This window comes from Cenococcum geophilum (assembly GCF_001692895.1).
Source record: "Cenococcum geophilum 1.58 unplaced genomic scaffold K441scaffold_31, whole genome shotgun sequence".
In the NCBI taxonomy this organism is placed as follows: domain Eukaryota; kingdom Fungi; phylum Ascomycota; class Dothideomycetes; order Gloniales; family Gloniaceae; genus Cenococcum; species Cenococcum geophilum.
In genome coordinates this window covers 1673127-1691187 of record NW_027137589.1, presented here as the reverse complement: position 1 = coordinate 1691187, position 18061 = coordinate 1673127, and the positions used below count along the sequence as shown (strand labels likewise).

The 18061-nt window shown below is 50.1% G+C and overlaps 9 protein-coding genes across 9 annotated transcripts; 4 read left to right on the top strand and 5 right to left on the bottom strand.

Annotated features, from left to right (window-relative positions):
* Nucleotides 1-156: 156 nt before the first annotated feature.
* On the top strand, nucleotides 157-901 carry K441DRAFT_177905 (uncharacterized protein). The gene is made up of 4 exons (XM_067640355.1): nucleotides 157-287; nucleotides 352-361; nucleotides 435-681; nucleotides 868-901. Exons 1-3 carry the CDS (start codon nucleotides 235-237, stop codon nucleotides 594-596), a joined length of 225 nt encoding a protein of 74 aa, XP_067502205.1. The 5' UTR covers nucleotides 157-234; the 3' UTR covers nucleotides 597-681; nucleotides 868-901.
* K441DRAFT_678851 (uncharacterized protein) lies at nucleotides 810-1989 on the top strand (the record flags this gene model as incomplete). The annotated part of the gene is made up of 2 exons (XM_067651195.1): nucleotides 810-1424; nucleotides 1477-1989. The coding sequence occupies 2 exons, from the start codon at nucleotides 810-812 to the stop codon at nucleotides 1987-1989; spliced, it is 1128 nt and encodes a 375-aa protein (XP_067502204.1).
* Nucleotides 1990-2411: 422 nt separating this feature from the next.
* K441DRAFT_662863 (carbon-nitrogen hydrolase) lies at nucleotides 2412-3716 on the bottom strand. The gene is made up of 5 exons (XM_067649108.1): nucleotides 3550-3716; nucleotides 3172-3497; nucleotides 2952-3118; nucleotides 2779-2883; nucleotides 2412-2726 (listed from the first exon to the last, which is right to left on the bottom strand). The coding sequence occupies exons 1-5, from the start codon at nucleotides 3592-3594 to the stop codon at nucleotides 2485-2487; spliced, it is 885 nt and encodes a 294-aa protein (XP_067502203.1). The 5' UTR covers nucleotides 3595-3716; the 3' UTR covers nucleotides 2412-2484.
* Nucleotides 3717-3901: 185 nt separating this feature from the next.
* On the top strand, nucleotides 3902-5449 carry K441DRAFT_569506 (eukaryotic translation initiation factor 3; the record flags this gene model as incomplete). The annotated part of the gene is made up of 3 exons (XM_067643867.1): nucleotides 3902-4222; nucleotides 4275-5312; nucleotides 5369-5449. The coding sequence occupies 3 exons, from the start codon at nucleotides 3902-3904 to the stop codon at nucleotides 5447-5449; spliced, it is 1440 nt and encodes a 479-aa protein (XP_067502202.1).
* A 2435-nt stretch (nucleotides 5450-7884) lies between these two features.
* K441DRAFT_569912 (uncharacterized protein) lies at nucleotides 7885-10781 on the bottom strand (the record flags this gene model as incomplete). Its single annotated transcript, XM_067643883.1, has 5 exons — nucleotides 7885-9203; nucleotides 9257-9658; nucleotides 9710-10115; nucleotides 10164-10339; nucleotides 10397-10781. The coding sequence occupies 5 exons, from the start codon at nucleotides 10779-10781 to the stop codon at nucleotides 7885-7887; spliced, it is 2688 nt and encodes an 895-aa protein (XP_067502201.1).
* Nucleotides 10782-11670: 889 nt separating this feature from the next.
* Nucleotides 11671-14159, bottom strand: K441DRAFT_697738 (uncharacterized protein; the record flags this gene model as incomplete). Its single annotated transcript, XM_067653005.1, has 5 exons — nucleotides 11671-13657; nucleotides 13762-13805; nucleotides 13869-13908; nucleotides 13966-13989; nucleotides 14087-14159. 5 exons carry the CDS (start codon nucleotides 14157-14159, stop codon nucleotides 12042-12044), a joined length of 1797 nt encoding a protein of 598 aa, XP_067502200.1. The 3' UTR covers nucleotides 11671-12041.
* A 467-nt stretch (nucleotides 14160-14626) lies between these two features.
* Nucleotides 14627-16022, bottom strand: K441DRAFT_662860 (uncharacterized protein). The gene is made up of 5 exons (XM_067649107.1): nucleotides 15391-16022; nucleotides 15302-15336; nucleotides 15175-15249; nucleotides 15087-15123; nucleotides 14627-15033 (listed from the first exon to the last, which is right to left on the bottom strand). The coding sequence occupies exons 1-5, from the start codon at nucleotides 15778-15780 to the stop codon at nucleotides 14749-14751; spliced, it is 822 nt and encodes a 273-aa protein (XP_067502199.1). The 5' UTR covers nucleotides 15781-16022; the 3' UTR covers nucleotides 14627-14748.
* A 165-nt stretch (nucleotides 16023-16187) lies between these two features.
* K441DRAFT_706627 (uncharacterized protein) lies at nucleotides 16188-17103 on the top strand (the record flags this gene model as incomplete). The annotated part of the gene is made up of 2 exons (XM_067653676.1): nucleotides 16188-16455; nucleotides 16556-17103. The coding sequence occupies 2 exons, from the start codon at nucleotides 16188-16190 to the stop codon at nucleotides 17101-17103; spliced, it is 816 nt and encodes a 271-aa protein (XP_067502198.1).
* Nucleotides 17104-17363: 260 nt separating this feature from the next.
* Nucleotides 17364-17965, bottom strand: K441DRAFT_688269 (uncharacterized protein; the record flags this gene model as incomplete). The annotated part of the gene is made up of 4 exons (XM_067652169.1): nucleotides 17364-17417; nucleotides 17465-17571; nucleotides 17629-17835; nucleotides 17893-17965. The coding sequence occupies 4 exons, from the start codon at nucleotides 17963-17965 to the stop codon at nucleotides 17364-17366; spliced, it is 441 nt and encodes a 146-aa protein (XP_067502197.1).
* Nucleotides 17966-18061: the final 96 nt, after the last annotated feature.

Sequence of the window (18061 nt, the reverse complement as noted above, 5' to 3'; positions counted from 1 at the left end):
GAACTCGCAATTGATGGTGGTGATGGTGGGCGCCGATCTGGCAGCAAAAGTTGGGAAAACCCGGGGTCCTGCGCTGCGGTAGCGCTTCGAGGTTTGGCTGCAGGGAGCTTGGACCTTCCAACGAAAGAGCTGAGTGCACTAGTTAATCGCCGAAAACACCTGCTCCCCCCCATCTGTCCCCGTGCAACCTCAGGCTTCCTTGTGCTTTCCGTACCGCTTCATTGCTTTTGCAAAATGGCGAGCACAGTGACCATTGGTAAAACCTATTTCGAGGCTTTGCTCCGTCGGTGAGTATCCCTACCAGCTCATGCGACCTCGTCAATGCAAGCCTCTAGCTAACCTAGCAATCAGTGCCGAGTTTGTCAGTGCTTCTGTGTCCTGCCCATTGCCATACGCCTCTCGAAGATAGAGAGTGTTAATTCGAGCATAAACAGCATACTTCTAGCGGCGAACATGACACCCTATCACACGCTCCCCCGACCGCCGTGACAATTTCCAAGGCGGAGCATGACCATCTCGTGAGCTCCTACAATTCCAATTATGGGTCGGTTCCAAAGTATCTAGATGCTGTGGCCAAGGAGGCTTCATATACTTGAGTCTAGAAGTTAAGTGTGGTTGTGTAGTCTTCTAGGCCTGCAGTTCTGTCCTGATACTTCTCGGCACCGACCGCCAAGAGCTCCTGTATGTAGTTGATCAGTTACTGACTATTGGGTTCGTTCCCAGCTTCGGGCTGCTTGGGAGTATAGTACGTTCATAAACTTCGTCCTCTCAGACTAGCTTAATTGGGAATCTTCACCCAATGCCTCCCGATGTTATTCCCGCTTGACTTGCTGGTTATCCAACCGAGACTGATAAGTGGTTATTCAGACATCCTGCGAAGTGCTCTTTTTCGAGGCGGCTTGACTTCAGAGACACTCGACACCCTCATCTCTGGTGAGACCGAATACAGCAATGCAGAGACCAACGTGTCCAGGGGGTGGGATGACACGTACACTAGGCCAAATTCCGTACCAATCACCATGCCAGTGCTGCAGAGCAGTGCAATGTCACTAGATACTTCTAGTGCTGCCGTGGGGGAAGGATTCCTACCAAAGCCTAGTTCCTACCACCTAAACAGGACTCACAGCTTTGGACAGCTAGACTCTGTCGATACGCCTCCTGAGAGAGACGAGCATTTCAGCCCTGATGCTGCTGACCCTACGTCATCTCGGCCGCATTTTCCACGAGACGATCAACGAACTGTGCTATTCACAAACCTTTCCGATCACACAACGCACCAAGATCTAGTTAACATTATACGTGGAGGTAGACTTTTAGATATTTATATTCGAAACGATCGTTCTGCAACAGTTTCTTTTGTTGAAGGAGCGCAGGAGTTCCTTGCCTACGCGAAGCGTAACGACTTCTATATCCATGCAAAGAGGGTATGATTCATGGCCTTTGAAGCCCTTTGTTCACTTTGTTGATAGCACATAGATCGAAGTGCGCTGGAACGATCGCCAATTCCACCTTCCCCACCATGTTGCTAACAAGATATCTATCGGTGCGACTCGTAACCTAGTCATCCGTGGAGCTACTGGAAAATTCACAGAAGAAGGCATCCGAGAGGATCTAGACCATATCCACAACCTGGTAGTGATTGGAGTCAAGTTCAAAGATGGCGATGTTCACATATCAACCAACTCAGTACATAATGCTCTTTTCGCTCGCACCTGCATGATGTCACGCACTGAATACAAGGGCTTGCGTATTGAGTGGTATCCCGACGAGTGCGCAGCGCCCTTGCCAAAAGTCCCGGCTCGAAGCTGGAAGGATCATGTGCCGGTTTCAAGACCGAAGACAACGACGGTGGCCCCAGTGACCAACCGATTTGCACTTCTAAATACGGACGGTACAGAGCCAGACTCTGATGATGAAGAGGAAACGGAAAACTTTCCTGGTTACGGTGTTAGAATTGATAGCTGGGCAGATGCCGGCATCGTTGCCTGAAGCCCAAGACATCGTTCTGTAGAGCACCTATCGTTAAGGAGCAACTTTCGTACGGCTAGAAGGCTCGGCCTTCCGTTACAACTGCGTTTTCCTAGATTGTTCTCTTCCACCAAGCCGCTGCTCGGCGATACCCCTGTAAATCACCCTGTTCCTAAGGATTCGGCGGCCCCCGTATGCTTTGCACTCAGAAAAAGGCTCAAAGGGCTACATCGGTCGCACCGGTCTGGCGTCATGGCGGCTTACAATGTCTTTTTATCCTAACGGATACAATTCGAGCATCCTAGCGTTTACATGGCCCCCTAGTACCTGATGGCAAGGCTCAAGGCCATTGGAGGGCCGTTTCCTTGTTTATAGATACCCCTTTATTGCATTTTTCCTCTTACTATGACAGATCTTCTGTCTCAAGTTGTTGAACCAAATACGGCAGATTGCACGACTTGCAATGATAAAGTTATTTATGTGTTAAATATATGCTTCCTAAAACTGCTTACCCGATTACAGCCTTTCTTTCATTTTGCTATGCCGGTAGTCATAATGCCAGTCGTCTCTGGCTAGATCAGCGCGGACTTTGTAGTTTTCCTCGGCATCCTCCAAGACACCCAAATCGAGGTCCACGACGCTCATCCCTTCAGCACAACTGCCTAGCCGTGTCAAGGGTCCGATGTAGGGGACTGTAATTTGAGACAGGCCGGCATATCCATGGCCTGGCGGCCCCCCTGCATTCGCGAATATTATGGCTAATACAATTAGCAAGAAGGGAGCTCAGGATTTGGAGAATAGCCGGCATACCGCAAGTGTTCTCAAACGTCCTAGCAGTTAGGGCACTATCAAGGAAGACTGCTTCCGCGGATGGATTGAACTTCAGGCCAACTTCAGAGCAGTCGTTGAGAGTCCCTACTTTTCACGTTAGAGCAGTCCCATAATTTACTATTCCGTATTGAGACTTGCTAAAGAGAACTTACAGAAGGTGGGAATAATGACGATCTTGGCTCCCTGATATATTAACTCCCTGAAGGCCTCTGGGAAGGCGAGATCCCAGCAGATCAACATTCCTACTCGACCAAGCGGCGTGTCAAAGACTTCGTGCACGTCTCGACCAGAGGAGGTAAGATATTCTCGTTCTGGACCCCTGCAGATCCTGATTGGAAATAACCCTCACTGAAGAGGATTCTGCTTACTCACCATAAGTTCTTCTTGATATATTTGCCAATTATTTCGCCCGTATGGTCGATGAAATAAGCAACGTTGAGCAGCTGGTCCTCCTTCTCAGCGCCGTCCCGCCTCTCTACAATAGTGCCTGGCACAATGCATATCTTGCATTCTTTCGCCAAGTTCTGATACTTCTTTAGGTAAATTTCCCATTGCCCACATAAAGAGAGGAAGTTCGGGTCCTTCGGAACCCAATTCGTCAAATGGTATTCGGGCAGGACTACGAGCTCCACGCCTTGAGCAGCGGCGGAGCGGATATATGAGGCTGCTTTGTTAAAATTTTGCTCGATTTGCATAGGCTGAAGGTGGCGTTAGAGATTGGAGAAGGTAGGGGATTTTGCAGGACCGGACCTTGGGATAGAGCTGGACTACGGCAACCTTGAATACGGGTGCCATGATGAATGAGTAGATTGAGAAGTTTAATGGACTTTATATATATGGTCTTCCCAGGGTCAGCACTTGCAGTTAGAAGTATTCAATATGCCCACAGCCTTCTCGCTCATCCTCCTACCCACGTCATGACTCGCTGCGAGCCCCTCGCGCTATCGATAACGAAAAGCCACAGATTTGGGCGCCTTGGCACCATGAAGCGAAACACCACGAAATTCGAACTTTGAACGCCTTCACACCAGCGACGCCGCGCATCCGCTCCCACTCTTCCTCGATATCCATCTTCCAGTCTCCAGAGGAGCTATATCTGAGGATGAGTTTACGAGAACGCGTTCCTCCCTACCAGCATGGCGAAGCCCCGATACGGGCGCCAGCTGATGAGTCTGATGCCGAAGAGGAGGCCCTCGTGAACGACTACCGGGAACAAGTGCAGTATGATGGTGGAATGGAAGGTTTGGACCGAACCACATCGCTGGGAGGCAGCCAGGATATACATGCGCAGTTGCAGGCTGCCGCGACGCCATTAGAATTCCAAGCCACTCTGGAGACGAAATTTGCGAGCTACGACAACTACTGCAGCCTTTTTCACTTCATACTTAACTCGGACGGCCCAGTGGATTTAGAGGTCCCATCGGTGAGGAATATGTTCGAGGAAGTCGTAAATGGGAACACTAACACTAATGCAGTATTACTGGGCTTGGGATGTTATCGACGAATTTATCTACCAGTTCAACAGCTTCTGCAGCTACCGCCAAAAAATAGCTCTCAAGGCCGAAAATGAGGAGGAGATACAACTACTGCGAGACAATCCGAACACGTGGGGTTGCTACAGCGTCCTGAACGTCCTTTATTCCTTGATCCAGAGGTCACAGATTAGTGAACAGCTCGCAGCGATGAAGAGAGGCGAAGACCAAAGCCTGTATGCTGGAGAATACGGCAACAGGCCCCTGTACAAAATGCTGGGATACTTCTCCATCATTGGCCTTCTGCGAGTGCATTGTCTTTTGGGTGACTTTAGTCTTGCTCTCAAGACCTTGGACGACATTGAGCTCAACAAAAAAGCTATGTTCGCCCGTGTCATGGCAGCACATTTCACAACGTACTACTATGTCGGATTTTCGTACATGATGATGCGCCGATATGCAGACGCCATCCGCATGTTTAGCCACATTCTTGTTTACGTGTCGCGAACGAAGAACTTCCAGAAGAATGCTCAGTATGACTCAATCACGAAGAAGAACGACCAAATGTATGCCCTGATCGCCATCTGCGTTGCGTTTCACCCTACACGGCTGGATGACACCATCCACACTGCGCTCCGTGAGAAATACGGCGAACAGTTTAACCGTCTGCAGCGAGGAGGCCCTGAATCACTCCCTTTGTTCGAAGAGCTCTTCCGATCGGCATGCCCGAAATTTATCTCGCCAACCCCTCCCGACTTCGACAACCCTGAGATCAATATTGACCCCGTTGAGCATCACCTGCGCATCTTTATGGATGAGGTGAAAAATAATATGTGGTCCCCGACTGTGAAGAGCTACCTGAAGCTGTACACGACGATGGATCTGAAGAAGCTCGCTGGTTTCCTAGAAGTGGAGCCAGAGAAGTTGAGGAATTGGTTGCTCGTCAATAAGCAGAGGAGCCGACAAACGCGTTGGAGCGAAGGTGGACTTCTTGAGGGCGATGTTGTTAATAGCAGCGATCTAGACTATGCTATGGAGGGCGTAAGTGTTTAATCATGGCTGACTGGTGAATAATTTTGTTAACGCATTTATTCTAGGATCTCATCCACGTTTCTGAGGCGAAGGTAGGGCGGAGGCTAGTGGACTGGTATCTCCGTAACCTGGCGAGGACATACTAAACATCTATCTGCCGTATCCTGGATGATAATCTCGGTTTGCGTCACAGGGTTACCTGCACAAAAGAGCAGGTCTAGGGGCGGTGGAGTTGGCGTTGCTGCTAGTTATATTGTCTCAAAAGCATGGACATGGGCATTTAGTTTTTTGATACGAAGCAGAGTTATGAGGATGAGAGAGATAACTGTATAGCGTCTTGATTGGCACAGAAATGGTGCTAGATAGTCATGTTTCATGCGTGGGAAATTAACGCTTCACCTTTGATGCCCCCTCAACTCGCCAAGCAGTCGTGAGTGGACAGGAGCAAAACGACGTGCAAGACAACGCACCGCGTTCCGCAACACCTTGACAGGCCTTAACCACGCCCGGCTGAATGGCCCCTCGACAACCCGTTGAAACAAACAATGGCCACTCTGTAAAACGCCAATAAACTCTACTTCGACAAAGCCTACCTGAGCCCTTTCAACACCTTTCCAGCCCCACCACTATCCCTCTATCTCTCTACCTCTCCACCTCTCCACTGCTCTACCTGCCTCTTCCTCTCACAAGCAAATCACTCACACTCTCTGGCATCCTTCTCGAGAGCCCCCCCAATCATGGCGCCAGATCTCAACTCCGTCCCTCCGTCACCTCGTAATGCAGCCAACCTGCCACCCGCTTTGCCGCTCAATTCCCGTCATTCTTCATCGCCAGCATCCCGACGTGCGTCGCAGATATTCCCAATGAGCCCTCCTCCACTCCCGCTAGCCTCTCCAGGCGGGTCAATGCCAACGTCCACTCAGCATTCTCAGCAGTCATTCCCTCCTCTCAGTCCGAGTCTCACCGGCCATGTTCCTAGCGTCGACGCCACTGGTGTGCCCATGAGGCATCCGCGCCCTCTTACGGCAGCTGAGCTACACCTGGAATTGGAGAAGGAACAGGAGGCTGTGGTATGTTCTGAAGACCCATAGCACAGCACTCTTCTAAGAGCTTCAGCCTGAAGCCCACCGCACCCCTCACACTCCTCCACCGCACTAACACCCTCGCTCCAGGTCAACCGCCTGACGCGCGAACTCAGCGCCCTGCGCGCGCACTCTGCCTCCGTCGCCTCGACCGCCTCCTCCAACGCCTCGGGCGCCCCAGGCCTGCTCCTCGACGCCACGGACCCGTCGGCCGCGCACACGGGCGCCCTCATGGGCCCCACGCACCCCACGACGTCCCGCCGCCACCGCAGCTCCTCGAGCGTCAGCCGCGGCAGCGTCAGCGCCTCCTACAACGGCCCGACCACCTTCACGACCGGCATCCCGCTCGGCGCCGCCTCCGCCGGCATCGCGCACCAGCACCAACACCAGCACCAGCACCACCGCTACTCCGCCTCGTCCCAGCCCGCGGGCGCGCCGCAGGCCGCCGACGCGCCGTCCGGGCAGGGCCGGGCGAGCTCGGTCGTCTCGACACCCCGGTACGAGGAGGTGGCGCACTACAGGCAGGAGCTGGAGGAGGCGAAGCGCGAGAACGAGCTGCTGAGGCGGCGGATCAGGGAGTTGGAGAGGGTGATCCGAGGCCGAAGGTCCAGCAGCTCCGAGACGGGGCCGCGAGGGCGGAGAAGCGAGAGTGCGCTGGGAAGTGCGGCGGGCGGGACTACCGTGGGGACTGATGGTCCGCGTGAGGGCGCTGCAGTAGAGGGAGCTGCTGCTACTGCTGCTGTTGCTGCTGGTGCTGGTGCTGGTGGGAGGTAAGGTAGCAAGGGAGTGAGACGAAACACTGCAAAAAGTTCGCTGGTACAAAAGTAATTGCAACAAGGAGTTACTCTGTGAGGCAAGAGGAATGGGATTCTGGCGTTTCGGACCACGGCGTTTGCGGATGGGATGGCTACGAGGCACTCTGGTGACCGCGGGGGACATAATGGTGTTTATTAGGTAGGGGCACTACTTGATGAATTCACTCCTGGACTTTATTTCTAGGGCCTCACTGTGTATGCGTATATTTGCTGAAGATGGCATAAGCAGTGGGATTTAACCAAATTGCGAAGTTGATTCGTTCTGGCCTCCCTTCAACCCATTGCGAGGCTCCAGTCGCCTGCACAGTAACGTCTTACGTCTTCATTCAGATCGCCAGTCTGTTTAGCGGGGAAGTCCATGGTGTTTGAAGCAAATGGATAAACACCACTGAGATACCATAGGACCTGATCCTAAATAAATTTTTATTCCGAATCTACATTGATGGGGGGATTATAGTAAATCCACGTGAGCCATTAGGAGCGCCTCGACCCTACCCATCCAAGAAACTGGTAAATCCGATCGTCCGTGAAGGGTGCCTTCCCATATACCGTATATCTAAAGCCACAAATGGCGAAGTAGGCGTTCTGCCTGAAGAAACAGAAGTTACCCATGCCGTTCACTCCTTTAAGGTAGACAAAGGAGACTCATCCCGCATTCAATCCCGTGTTGCCCATGTCATTTATCTACTCTCTATGTGGCCCTTGCTGCTGTTCCTGCTGTTGCGGTGATGGGGTTCCGTATGGATTGTTTGAGCCCGCGTTGTTTTGGGTTGTCATGCGAGGCGCCTGGATTGGTCTCTGCATGGAGATGGCAAAGGCATTGCCCTGTGGTGGGTGGGATCCAACCGGGCGTCTCATTTGCACCCCCTGTCCTTGTTGCTGAACATTTGGTGTCATCTGCTGATATTCTCTAGACATTGAAGCTGGAGACGCTGCCTGTTCGCGCTGTGGTGGCTGGGGCTGCGCGATGATTGGGATGGGGATTGGTGGCGGGATGGGTTGACGCGGTTGTTCAACGACTGGGCCTTGTTTGCGTTTTCCTCTGCTGCTTTCTTTGTGCACAAGGCCATGAACTTCCTCAAGGTCCGGTCGGTCCATACTAGGACGACCCAGAGTGCTGTTGTCATCACGACCATTCCATGCATCATCGCGAGCCGGGTCTGCTCCAGGGGCGCGGGAGTTCAGCGAGCCAATTGCTTTGATCTCAGAGGGCATACCAGTGCTGGTGCGATAATCTGTGCTGGTTGACTCGCCTTCGTCCAAGTCTTCTGATGATTCCGGCTTCTTAGTTGGGAAGAGTCGCTTGGCTTCCTTGTCTTCATTGAATTGGTCCCGTGCTCTGATAGCCTCTTCTGGAGAGATAGCAACAGACCAAGATGGCTTGCCAGCATCGCCTAACGCAGCGTCACCGCCTCCAGGCCCATAAATTGGAACCTTACGGAGTGCTAGAACAAGAGCACACATGAACTTGGATCGACGGGCAGCGCGGACTGCCTCGTTGGCCCAGTTGCCCTTGTGTCGAATCTCCACGCGCAATTCTAACTTGTTCATCTCAGCGATACCAACGACTTCAATTTCGATCTCGGGTTGGAAGTCGCGATTGTTCTCCTTATCCAGGACGAAGGTCTGCATCTCATTCTTGAGAGCCTTGATGTCCTCGAAACTTGTATCAAAATTGACAAACATGGAAACCTGTTCCCTCATGGCCTTGCTACGGCTTACGTTTTCAATCCACAGGCCGTTTAGAACGATGTTAGGAATCTGAACCATTCTACCAGTGGCGACTCGCTTGAAGACTGTAAATAGCAATGATATGTGTTCAACGGTGAGCTGATCACTACCGATGTCGACGCGGTCACCGATATCGTAAGGATGCTTGACAAAAAGAAAGATGCAAGACCCAAGGACCTCTTGACATGTTGCTGCAAAAACAAAGGACAATGACAACAGCGCTGTAGCGGATGTGGCCAGAGTCGTAACGAAGCTAGCGTTAAGGAAGGCAACTAGGACAATGTTAACGACTATTTCAGCAAGTGTCGAGGAGAATGGTACTTACTGAACACGAAAACGCAGACAATGAACACGACAGTCGCTAAGAGTCCATCAAGAACGTCAATAGCTTGGTCAACATCATGCATGCTTGTAGCGATAGACTTTCTCTCGCGACCAAACTCCGTCACAGTCAAAATCATTTCATCAAGACTGATATCACCATTTCCGTCTCGGTCAAGAGCAGCGAAGCACTCTTCAGCCTCCACTTGGCGGCCTCCACCAAGAACCTCTAGGATATCTTCTTGGAACAGCGAGTTTTTGCCTTCAACAACAAAAGACATCCAGAGGCGTCTGGCCAAGGCTTCGGCAGACCGATTTTTCTCCAAAGCCTCGATGACAATAGTATGGGCAGAATTTGGATTGAAAACCTTCTTGCCAGTGATTTCATGTGCAACGTTGCCGAACACTGCGATAATTAGATTACATGATTTTTTATCCCGAGGCTAATAAAACTTACCAGAAGTGATCTTGTCACCAAATCTACCCACATCATGGAGCAGTCTTAGAGGAGTAGCGGATCCAGATCGATTATGACCGGTGCCTTTCTTACTTCCCAGGTTGATCTGTAGCGAATCATTGATGATGTAATCTTCTTCAACAAACTCACGGCAATAAGCGGGGAACAAAGTCCTTGATGCATCATACAACAGGCTGAGAAGATGGATATTGCGTTTGGAATCCTTTATCTTTGCATTGAACTGCTTACGGTGGTAGTTAATGCTAATAAGCTGGATAAGCAGCTTTTCTGCAGCAAAAACGCAGGCGGAGATCAGTGCGGCAACGAGGATTTGACGGATTACGATTTGCCATTGGGCAGCAACTCCATGATGCTCGCGACGAGCGGTGGGGACCGAAAGAGTAATCTGCTTTTTTGAGCTATCTGTAGATGCCGCGGGAAATGATATACATACTGGAATGAAAGTAGCCAGAGATACGATCGCCCAACCAACGAGAGAAAGAGGAATTTCTAGCGCTTTTAGGACTAGGGCATATTTGCGGACACCAGCGCTCACGACGCCCATGAGGAACTCGAAGATGGCCGGCAGGAAGTGAGTGATAATTTTGGAGACCCATAGGCCCAACCAGACTACGTGCATTTATTAGTCCAGAATTTATAACCCAAAACGGATACCGGTTAACTCACCAATCTCGATCCATATAAAGAGCCAGAGAATCCTAACACCCCCAATTCTAGCACCCATAGCAACTGTAGCTCCAACGACAATAGGGACAGCAATTGCTAAGGCAAGGGGAAGAACATAGATGAAATAACGGGTGACAATGCTGAAGTTGAGAATTTTGTTGTAGATTTTGCCCATTCGATTGAGAGTATTCTCGCCGTCGTCGCCGGTATCAGCTCCACTGGCTTTGGAATCGAGTTTTTGGATCCTCCGTCTGCCGTGGACACCGCGGTGGAATAGACCACCTTTCTCGGTCATAGTCTCATCCTGCACAGTACGCGCGTGAGAAGGCGTGTGACTCACGACAGTCTGGAGAGGGATGTCGATAGTAGCGTCGTTTGCTGCCATTTTGCCAGCTGGTTGGGTGTTGTCTAACGGTTGGAAACCCTGTCGAGAGAATCGGTATTGGTTTGGCGATTTCGGTGGATTGTTAGACATTGGAGTCTGGTGAATCGAAGACGGTTGCGGAATGGCGTCACCGTTGACAGGTGAATGGTAGTAAAGTCGGAAATCGAGTATGAAACAAACGATGGCAAGGATGTGCTATCGAAGCACTCCCTGGGGATTGTGCGTCAAGCACGCCTGCTGGGATCCGGCTTAAAGGAAAGAATGTCAAATGTCAAGGAGAGATAGTAATTGAACGAAGGCCCGCCGTCTGTTCGGAGAAGAATCGGCGCGGAGTAAGGAGAGACAAGAAATGCAGCAGGCACGCAGACTTCAACACATCGAGCACTTCGAAGTGGTGTTGAGGAGAGGATTGAAAAAGGCAAGAAAAGGAGCCATCAGCAGTTTTCTTTCAAGCTTTCTGACATGCAAGGTACCAACGCCACCAAGAATTGAAACGAAGCTAAGGAGGGCTTGCAGCAAATCAACGCCAGCGCGACCCCACATAAAAACCGTGCAGTATGGGGCGTCGCGTTCGCAGCTGAGGGGAAAAGGGCACGCCGCAAATTTGTCCAGCTTTTCATCGAGCAGCCACTGCTACTGCCACGTAATGTCGATGTGGGAAGTGTGTCTTCATTAAAAAATGTTTTTAGACTAAGGCAGGTGTTGCTAGCAATTTCTTTCTCAACCGCCAAAGACCATCAGCCCTGCATGACATGCCTGCGCCTAGGCACGCCAGGCACACCTAGGGGAGGCATGGCCTGTGAGCAGGTTAAAATATGCAGAGTCGCTGCCATGCCATTGGCATATCTGGACAGCCACGGAANCATGTTGGAACACACGTCGAACTTCTGCCACTGACAGCCCGCTTGTGCAAACCGCCGCTAATCCTTCATTGTCTCTTTTTGCCCTGTAGTCAACCCTTGGACCTGGATTGTGCTGCTACCTGATTAGCTTTACATTGGTGAAACCCTGCTTGCTTCTTGAAAAAGTCTATAAAGAAAAAGAGAAAGGATTTTCTCCCCCTTCCAATGTATAGTGGCTTGGGGCAAAACAAAGCCCATGAAACAAATCAAACCCGCCAACTCCCCGACTTCGCTTCCAGCAATTCTGCGTAGCCAATGCGAAAGCCTTGGTTCGCTATACAAGAAAAGCACTATCTAACCAATTTCAGCCATGCCCACAGTCGCAACTGCGAGCGGCAGCTTACAGACGAGTCAACATCTAGACGCGCAGCGCTAGGTGAATGGCCAAAACGAGTGACACAACAAGACAGGATATCTTCTGCCCAGCGAAGGCATTGGAGCCAAGCGGAACAACAGACGCCCCAGGGTAGTATCCAGTACTAGAAGTCTTTGAGCAAGGCCCGTTAGTATTATGCTCGCTATCATAGCAAAGTGATACGGGCGGTGTGATGCTGGGCGTCAATATCGAATCCGAGGAGATAGCCGTCGAACCAGTACCCATGATCTCCGAGTTAGATGCCATTGCGGAGGACATCACAGTTGAGGGAGCTGACAGCATCATTCTGGAGCCTGAGCTTGAGAGAAGAGAAGTCGCGCTTACGACAGAATTAAGCATAGACATGATGCTGGAGGAAGAGCTTTGTAGTAAAGACATACTAGCTATCGTAGAAGCTGGCAACTCGGACGTGCCAGATGAAGCAGTCTTAGAGAGATTCTGGCTTGTAGATGCCGTCAAGCTTTGAGATGTCAAGATACTGTTGGAGGGAAGCGGCAAGGTCGATTTTACGGTAGTGGAGGGTATTTCAGTCTCCTCGACCACTTCTGTGGTGGTGACTGTAATCGTTGTAACTATAGAGGTAACTGTGGTGGTGACCGTAGCGACTCGCTCAGCCGCCCTGGGCGCAAGAGCTTGACCTGTTCTAAGAGGTGCGAGAACGTTACCAGTGTCAAGAGGTGAGAAGCCAGTTTCAACATACAGAACTGAATTATTCGTCGCATATGTCTGTGTTACTGTGACCATGCGATGGTGAGTAATAGACAAATATTCTGTGGTTGTGCTGATAGGGGTGCTGGCGGACGTGCTGGTTGAAGTGCTAGTTGAAGTGCTGGCCGGTGTGACCGTCGACACACTTGGATCTAGTTGCGCGGAGACGATAGGAGTCTCAGTGGTGTAAGAAGTTGGCGTAGCAGTAGTGTATGCAGTTGTTGTGGTATACACCGTGGAAGGTCCGCTGTTAGTGATAGCTTGCGTCGTAACATGCGTAATATACAATGAGCTACAAAGACATGTGACTCGAGTTAACGTGCCCGAGGTAGTAGCAAAATTCGTACAGAAATAGAACCAACTGCAATCTAGCGGGTCATATTCCGTTGTAGGCAAGAGTCCTTTGTCCATTGATGCCACACTTGACGTTGCGGCTGCTTGCAGCTGAACCTCACTTGGCTCATTGTTCGGAGTCAAAATAGTTGCCGGTTCAGAAGTGATAATAACTATACCAGATACTAGGGTTATTGTGCTAGTCTTGTAGAGAGTAGCTTTAGCAGCACTATTGACAGAATCCGGCGCAGAGTTGTCAGGAGTGGCTATGGCAGAATTTCCCATGCTGCTTGAGACCGAGCTAGAATGGGAAATGACTGTTTTCGTCACATATATAGTGCTCTGAATAGTCGCAATGATATCCGGTGGCTGGCTTGTCGAGGTCGAAGTTTTTGTGGTGTTCAATTCGTTCCATTGCGGAGAAGTTGTGGTGGGCATTGTAGTAGAGGCAGCGAAGCACCCAGTCCCAAAGCTAGATTCGCTCGTACAATGAGGTAGGCTAGCTGGACAACAGACCGGTGAGGCTCGTACTCTCACCCAGACATAGCAGTCGTCAGCTATGGCATCCAAGCAGATTTGTGATGGGTCTGGAGCGGTGCAATTGGCGCTGATTCACGTTAGATCGACGAAGCTAGGCAAAGCAGAATAAGAAAGAACAAACCCTTGTGGGCAACATCTAGGTCTGTCTGCCGTACAGCTTGATCCCTATATAAACGCATATTTAGTATGTCCAAATTTGGTCAATGGTGGATAGGGCGTTGATCTTACCGCTGGGCAACAGCCTTCGTTACAGCATGATTCGCCGATACTAATAACTGGTGAGCAAAATATTGATGAAATTGTAAGATAATCCGTTGGAACTTACAAGCAATTCCCGCAGGTAGAACCACTAGGGCTTCCGAAGTCCGCATCTCGGACCCGAAAGTACAGGGGACGCGCGGGAACCGTCACCGTCGCATTTTGTGCCAAGACACCAAAACTCTTACCTGACGAAGATGGAGAGGCGAGCAGACAGACTATGGACGCGCATAGTGCAGGAAATAAGTTTTTGGGGGGCATGGTGATATTGACCTGTGGCGGGCTGCCAACTTCCTCCTAGTCGCGTTACTCTGAGCTGCTGACGACTGAAACTGGTTAATGTATGGATGGAGCTGAACAATAGAGATGGCGTAGTAGGCAGTGAGGAGAAATGAGGGTCTTGAGCTTTAGAAAGGAATGACTGCTGGGTAAGTGGAAGAAGTTAAGGTTGGAAGGTAGTAGGCGGAACGTGAGGATGGAAATGCGGCGCGTTCTACGCCAGTGGATCATTCACTTAGAACCCCCTTGGATTCACCTTAATAGAGTTTTATGGAAGTTTTGGTGATATGCCAATTGGCCAAAATGGTATAAATTCCTACATGTAGGGCTGCGGATAATTTTCGTCAAGGTCAAAAGGTATATTCCATAGCTCTGTCATTACCATTCGGCAGTGCCTGTTTCCTTGATTTGGATCAGCGCTTGTTCTGTAGTCCACCGCGTCTGCTGACTTACAATAAGCTGTCACATAACCTTGTAGTGCTCAGCCGATACAAAACATCTCTAGTACAATCGTTGGCTCGTTGGCTCGTTCTCTGTCAACAGTCCCTTGAAGGCAGGGATAGGAGGCGAATTACTCCTTATACATGTCTTCCAGGTATTCCAACATTCGTCGCTGCAAACCCAACAGTTCACCTTCAGTGATCTTCTGAGGTGCTGGAATATTCGCAGCTTGCGTCGATGACTTATTCTGAACCGCTGGTTTGTCGGTTCCGAGCGGAAGAATCAAGTCTGGTTTAACACCGAAAAAGGGCACCCCAAGACGCTTCAGCTCTAATGACATAACATCGACCATTTCACGTGTAGCTTTGTGTACCTTTTTATCATACTCTTTCAACTCCACCTCATCTTCGGGAATCTGTAACTTTTTATCAGATATATACCAGAAATAAGGAATAGCATGATGCGTACTGCAAGGGCAGTCTCATTAGAGACGCTCGTAGGAAATCTGTGGAAGTAAGCATTCAGAAACTCCTAGGAAGTGCTTTTCGGAACACACATGGCCTCATTCTGCTGTCTATTGGCCCTACTTCTAGCAGCTTGTTTCTCCATAAGAGCTTCCCTTCCTCTCCACCTTCGTGTCTGTCAGCCTCCGAAAAATCACCAGCAGTGAACTTAGGGCATACCACATCCTTTCGTGACTCTCCTGGTCGGAGATTAACTATTGAAAGTCGATCAGCAAATCATGTATAGGGAATGCAGATACTAGACGTGCCTTTCGTATTGCAACTTTAAAGTTTGGGTTTTGAGCTGCAATCTTGCTGACACATCGTAGGCCCTGAGACCACTCGGTGATCGTAGCAGGATCAATCAATGGAGGCGTAGGGGTATTTCTGTGGAGGTTCTGTATGCTTCGTCGATGTTGAGGATCTGGTCGGTGGTCTTCCGCCACGCCAAATGGATACGCGGGATTGGGTTGGGCTAGTGTAGGAAATAATTGAGGAGATTTATGGTATTGGGCTGGATCATACACATGGCCAGGGTTATACTGTTGTTGGATAACTGGCTGCTGGGGAGGTTGCTGATTGCCCGCTGAAGCTAAAGAAGCTAGAGTGCGAAGGACAGATGCCAGGTCTGGCACTTGGGAATTGCTGTTTTGTGCCATGACAGAACCAAACCTAGCCAATATAATAGAAATAAATGGAGAAAATGGCAGAAATTATTTCAATGTTCTGGTACACAGTAAATGCACCGAAGAAAAGTCTTGGAGGGATGGAATACAATGCAGGAAGTTAGTAGAATGATTTGGAGATTTTCTCGCTCCGTGCAAACATTTTCGTGTTGCAGACTCCAGCTATGAGCGCATACCAAGGAGCCTACGGTGGTTTTTTGTTGGTGTTGTTGAAGGCTGTACAGTAGCACTGCATGTTCGTGCGAGTTTCCGCAGCGGCTTCTTCCGCATTTCGAGACTTTTCCCGCGGTGGTTCGACGACATCGACATCTCCAAAAATATCCATCCGGCTCAATTCCAGCAACCCTCGACTTTTCCTCTTCTCGCTACATCCGTGCAGGATGGCACGCTCCGCCATGGACGCGACCCGTTTCACGGCAACGGGGCCCTGCGCTCACTCAAAGCCGAGCACCAGAGCCTCAGTTCTCGACTTCGCCGACCCTCCTCCGCCAAATGAGACGCCACAGCAAAAAGTTGCGCGATTGCGAGAAGCTGCGCGGAGAGCAAAGTTGGGCCAAGTAAGCAGATTTGATAAAGTCGTTGCGAAAGGCAGGGTGGTAGCGGATACGGCACATCGGTTTACTGCAATTACGCTCATTGCTGCGACGGGTATGTAGAGTTCTTATGAACCGTTGAAGCCAGTTAATACCCATTAAGTGTAATTGCCGTACTTCCGGGAAAGCAAGAACTAACTTGATGGAAATTGTAGGTATAGCTGGTTTAATCACAGTTTTCTCCCTGGGCGACATGGTAGTCTACAATCGCCGCAAACGCCGTGAATTCTTCGCCGAGCAGGAAAAGAAAATGGCAGAAGCTTTAGCACTGGCCCGCGCGGCTGAAGAACAGGGAATTGCGGACGATAATCAGATGTTGTTGCTAAACCGGGAAAGGGCAGCGGAAGAATCAAAGTTAGCAGAGCAACAAAGAGCGGGGATTTTCAAAAGGACGATGCACTATCTGTATGGAAAGCCGAAGGACGAGGATTCAAGCAGGCAAAGTTCAAGTTCAGCCGGAGAGGAGAATACGTGGAGGGAAGCGGCGCAACAGAGGAATTCGAAGAATGAGGAGGGAGAAGGGTTTGGTATATTGAAAGCTGTAGAGGACTCAAGGAGGGAGACACGCCTGGTGCAGGCAATACAACAAGCACCACAAGCTACAGCATCAACTCCCGGACCATTTGACCGACTAGCGGAGGAAGCCACATCATCAGCCGCCAAAACAACAAAAAGCTGGGCAAGTTGGGTTACAGGCCGGTAAAATCATTTTAGAAGAGTGTTAATATTTCCGTTGGGAGGCTATGTTCGAGCTACGAATATGCTCTTCGCTGTATCATATATCGTCTCCCAGCTTGTACTCTTTTGTAAGCATAGAGCTGTACATTGGGCATGGAGTTGCAGGGGTTAATCTGTTCTTTGCAAACGGACGGGCTCTTTTGTTTTGGGTATCCTAAAAAATGATCAAAAGTATTCAACAGAATCCAAAACTCCAATGTGCGAGTGCTTCCGTCCCCACAGTGATTATTGATCCGGCTGTCCTGGTACTGGAATATAATCACGACGCTCTCGTGCTTTCTGGTTTTGATTAGCAGTATCTCCCGGTAAAACTGTATGTTTCTCACCTCTGCCCACTGGTCTATCCACGGTCGTACAGTTGCATATATCAACAATCCAACGGTCGCAAAAATGAAAATAAATACAACAGCTTGATCCTTCGTCGAGTCTCGCTCTAAATCGCAGACGTTAATCCCGTCAGTCTTACTTCTTGAATGTTTGTGGCACATACGGAAACACGTTGTAAATACCCTCTCCTCCTTCTCACCCTTGCAGAAGGTGTAGCTTAGGCAGAACTGCCGGTTGCAGTCGTTACATGTCTTCTTCGCAGCCCGATCCTTCAGAAGACCTGGGTGTGCGGGAGACTGAGATACGGGGCTATCGAGAGCGACAATGGTGCTGTTTCCAAAACAGGTGCATCTGCAGAAGGAGGTTGGAGCTATGAATGGTCAGCATGAAGGGTTTTATTTAGACGAATAGATTGCTTTCGTCATACAAGCTGCAGAGGCGGTTGATATGAGGGCAAGAAGAGCCAGGAGTAGCAGGACGCAAAAGGCTCGCTGGTCCATTGCTCTGAAGTGTGCATAAAGAGCTGGCATGTGCGTTGCGGGCGTCTTTCTCCCACCTCGCACGGATGATTCCCAGCTGGCGCTAAGCATTTGAGC

Bases quoted from the DNA above. Each gene is read 5' to 3' on its own strand.
- K441DRAFT_177905 (XM_067640355.1), top strand. From the start codon at position 235: ATGGCGAGCACAGTGACCATTGGTAAAACCTATTTCGAGGCTTTGCTC.
- K441DRAFT_662863 (XM_067649108.1), bottom strand. From the start codon at position 3,594: ATGGCACCCGTATTCAAGGTTGCCGTAGTCCAGCTCTATCCCAAG. The intron at 2,884-2,951 runs GTAAGTTCTCTT...CGTGAAAAGTAG, and splicing joins CGTCATTATTCCCACCTTCT to GGACTCTCAACGACTGCTCT. The intron at 2,727-2,778 runs GTATGCCGGCTA...TAATTGTATTAG, and splicing joins GACGTTTGAGAACACTTGCG to CCATAATATTCGCGAATGCA.
- K441DRAFT_662860 (XM_067649107.1), bottom strand. From the start codon at position 15,780: ATGGCACAAAACAGCAATTCCCAAGTGCCAGACCTGGCATCTGTCCTT. The intron at 15,337-15,390 runs GCACGTCTAGTA...GACTTTCAATAG, and splicing joins TTAAAGTTGCAATACGAAAG to TTAATCTCCGACCAGGAGAG. The intron at 15,250-15,301 runs GTATGCCCTAAG...ACAGACACGAAG, and splicing joins GAGAGTCACGAAAGGATGTG to GTGGAGAGGAAGGGAAGCTC.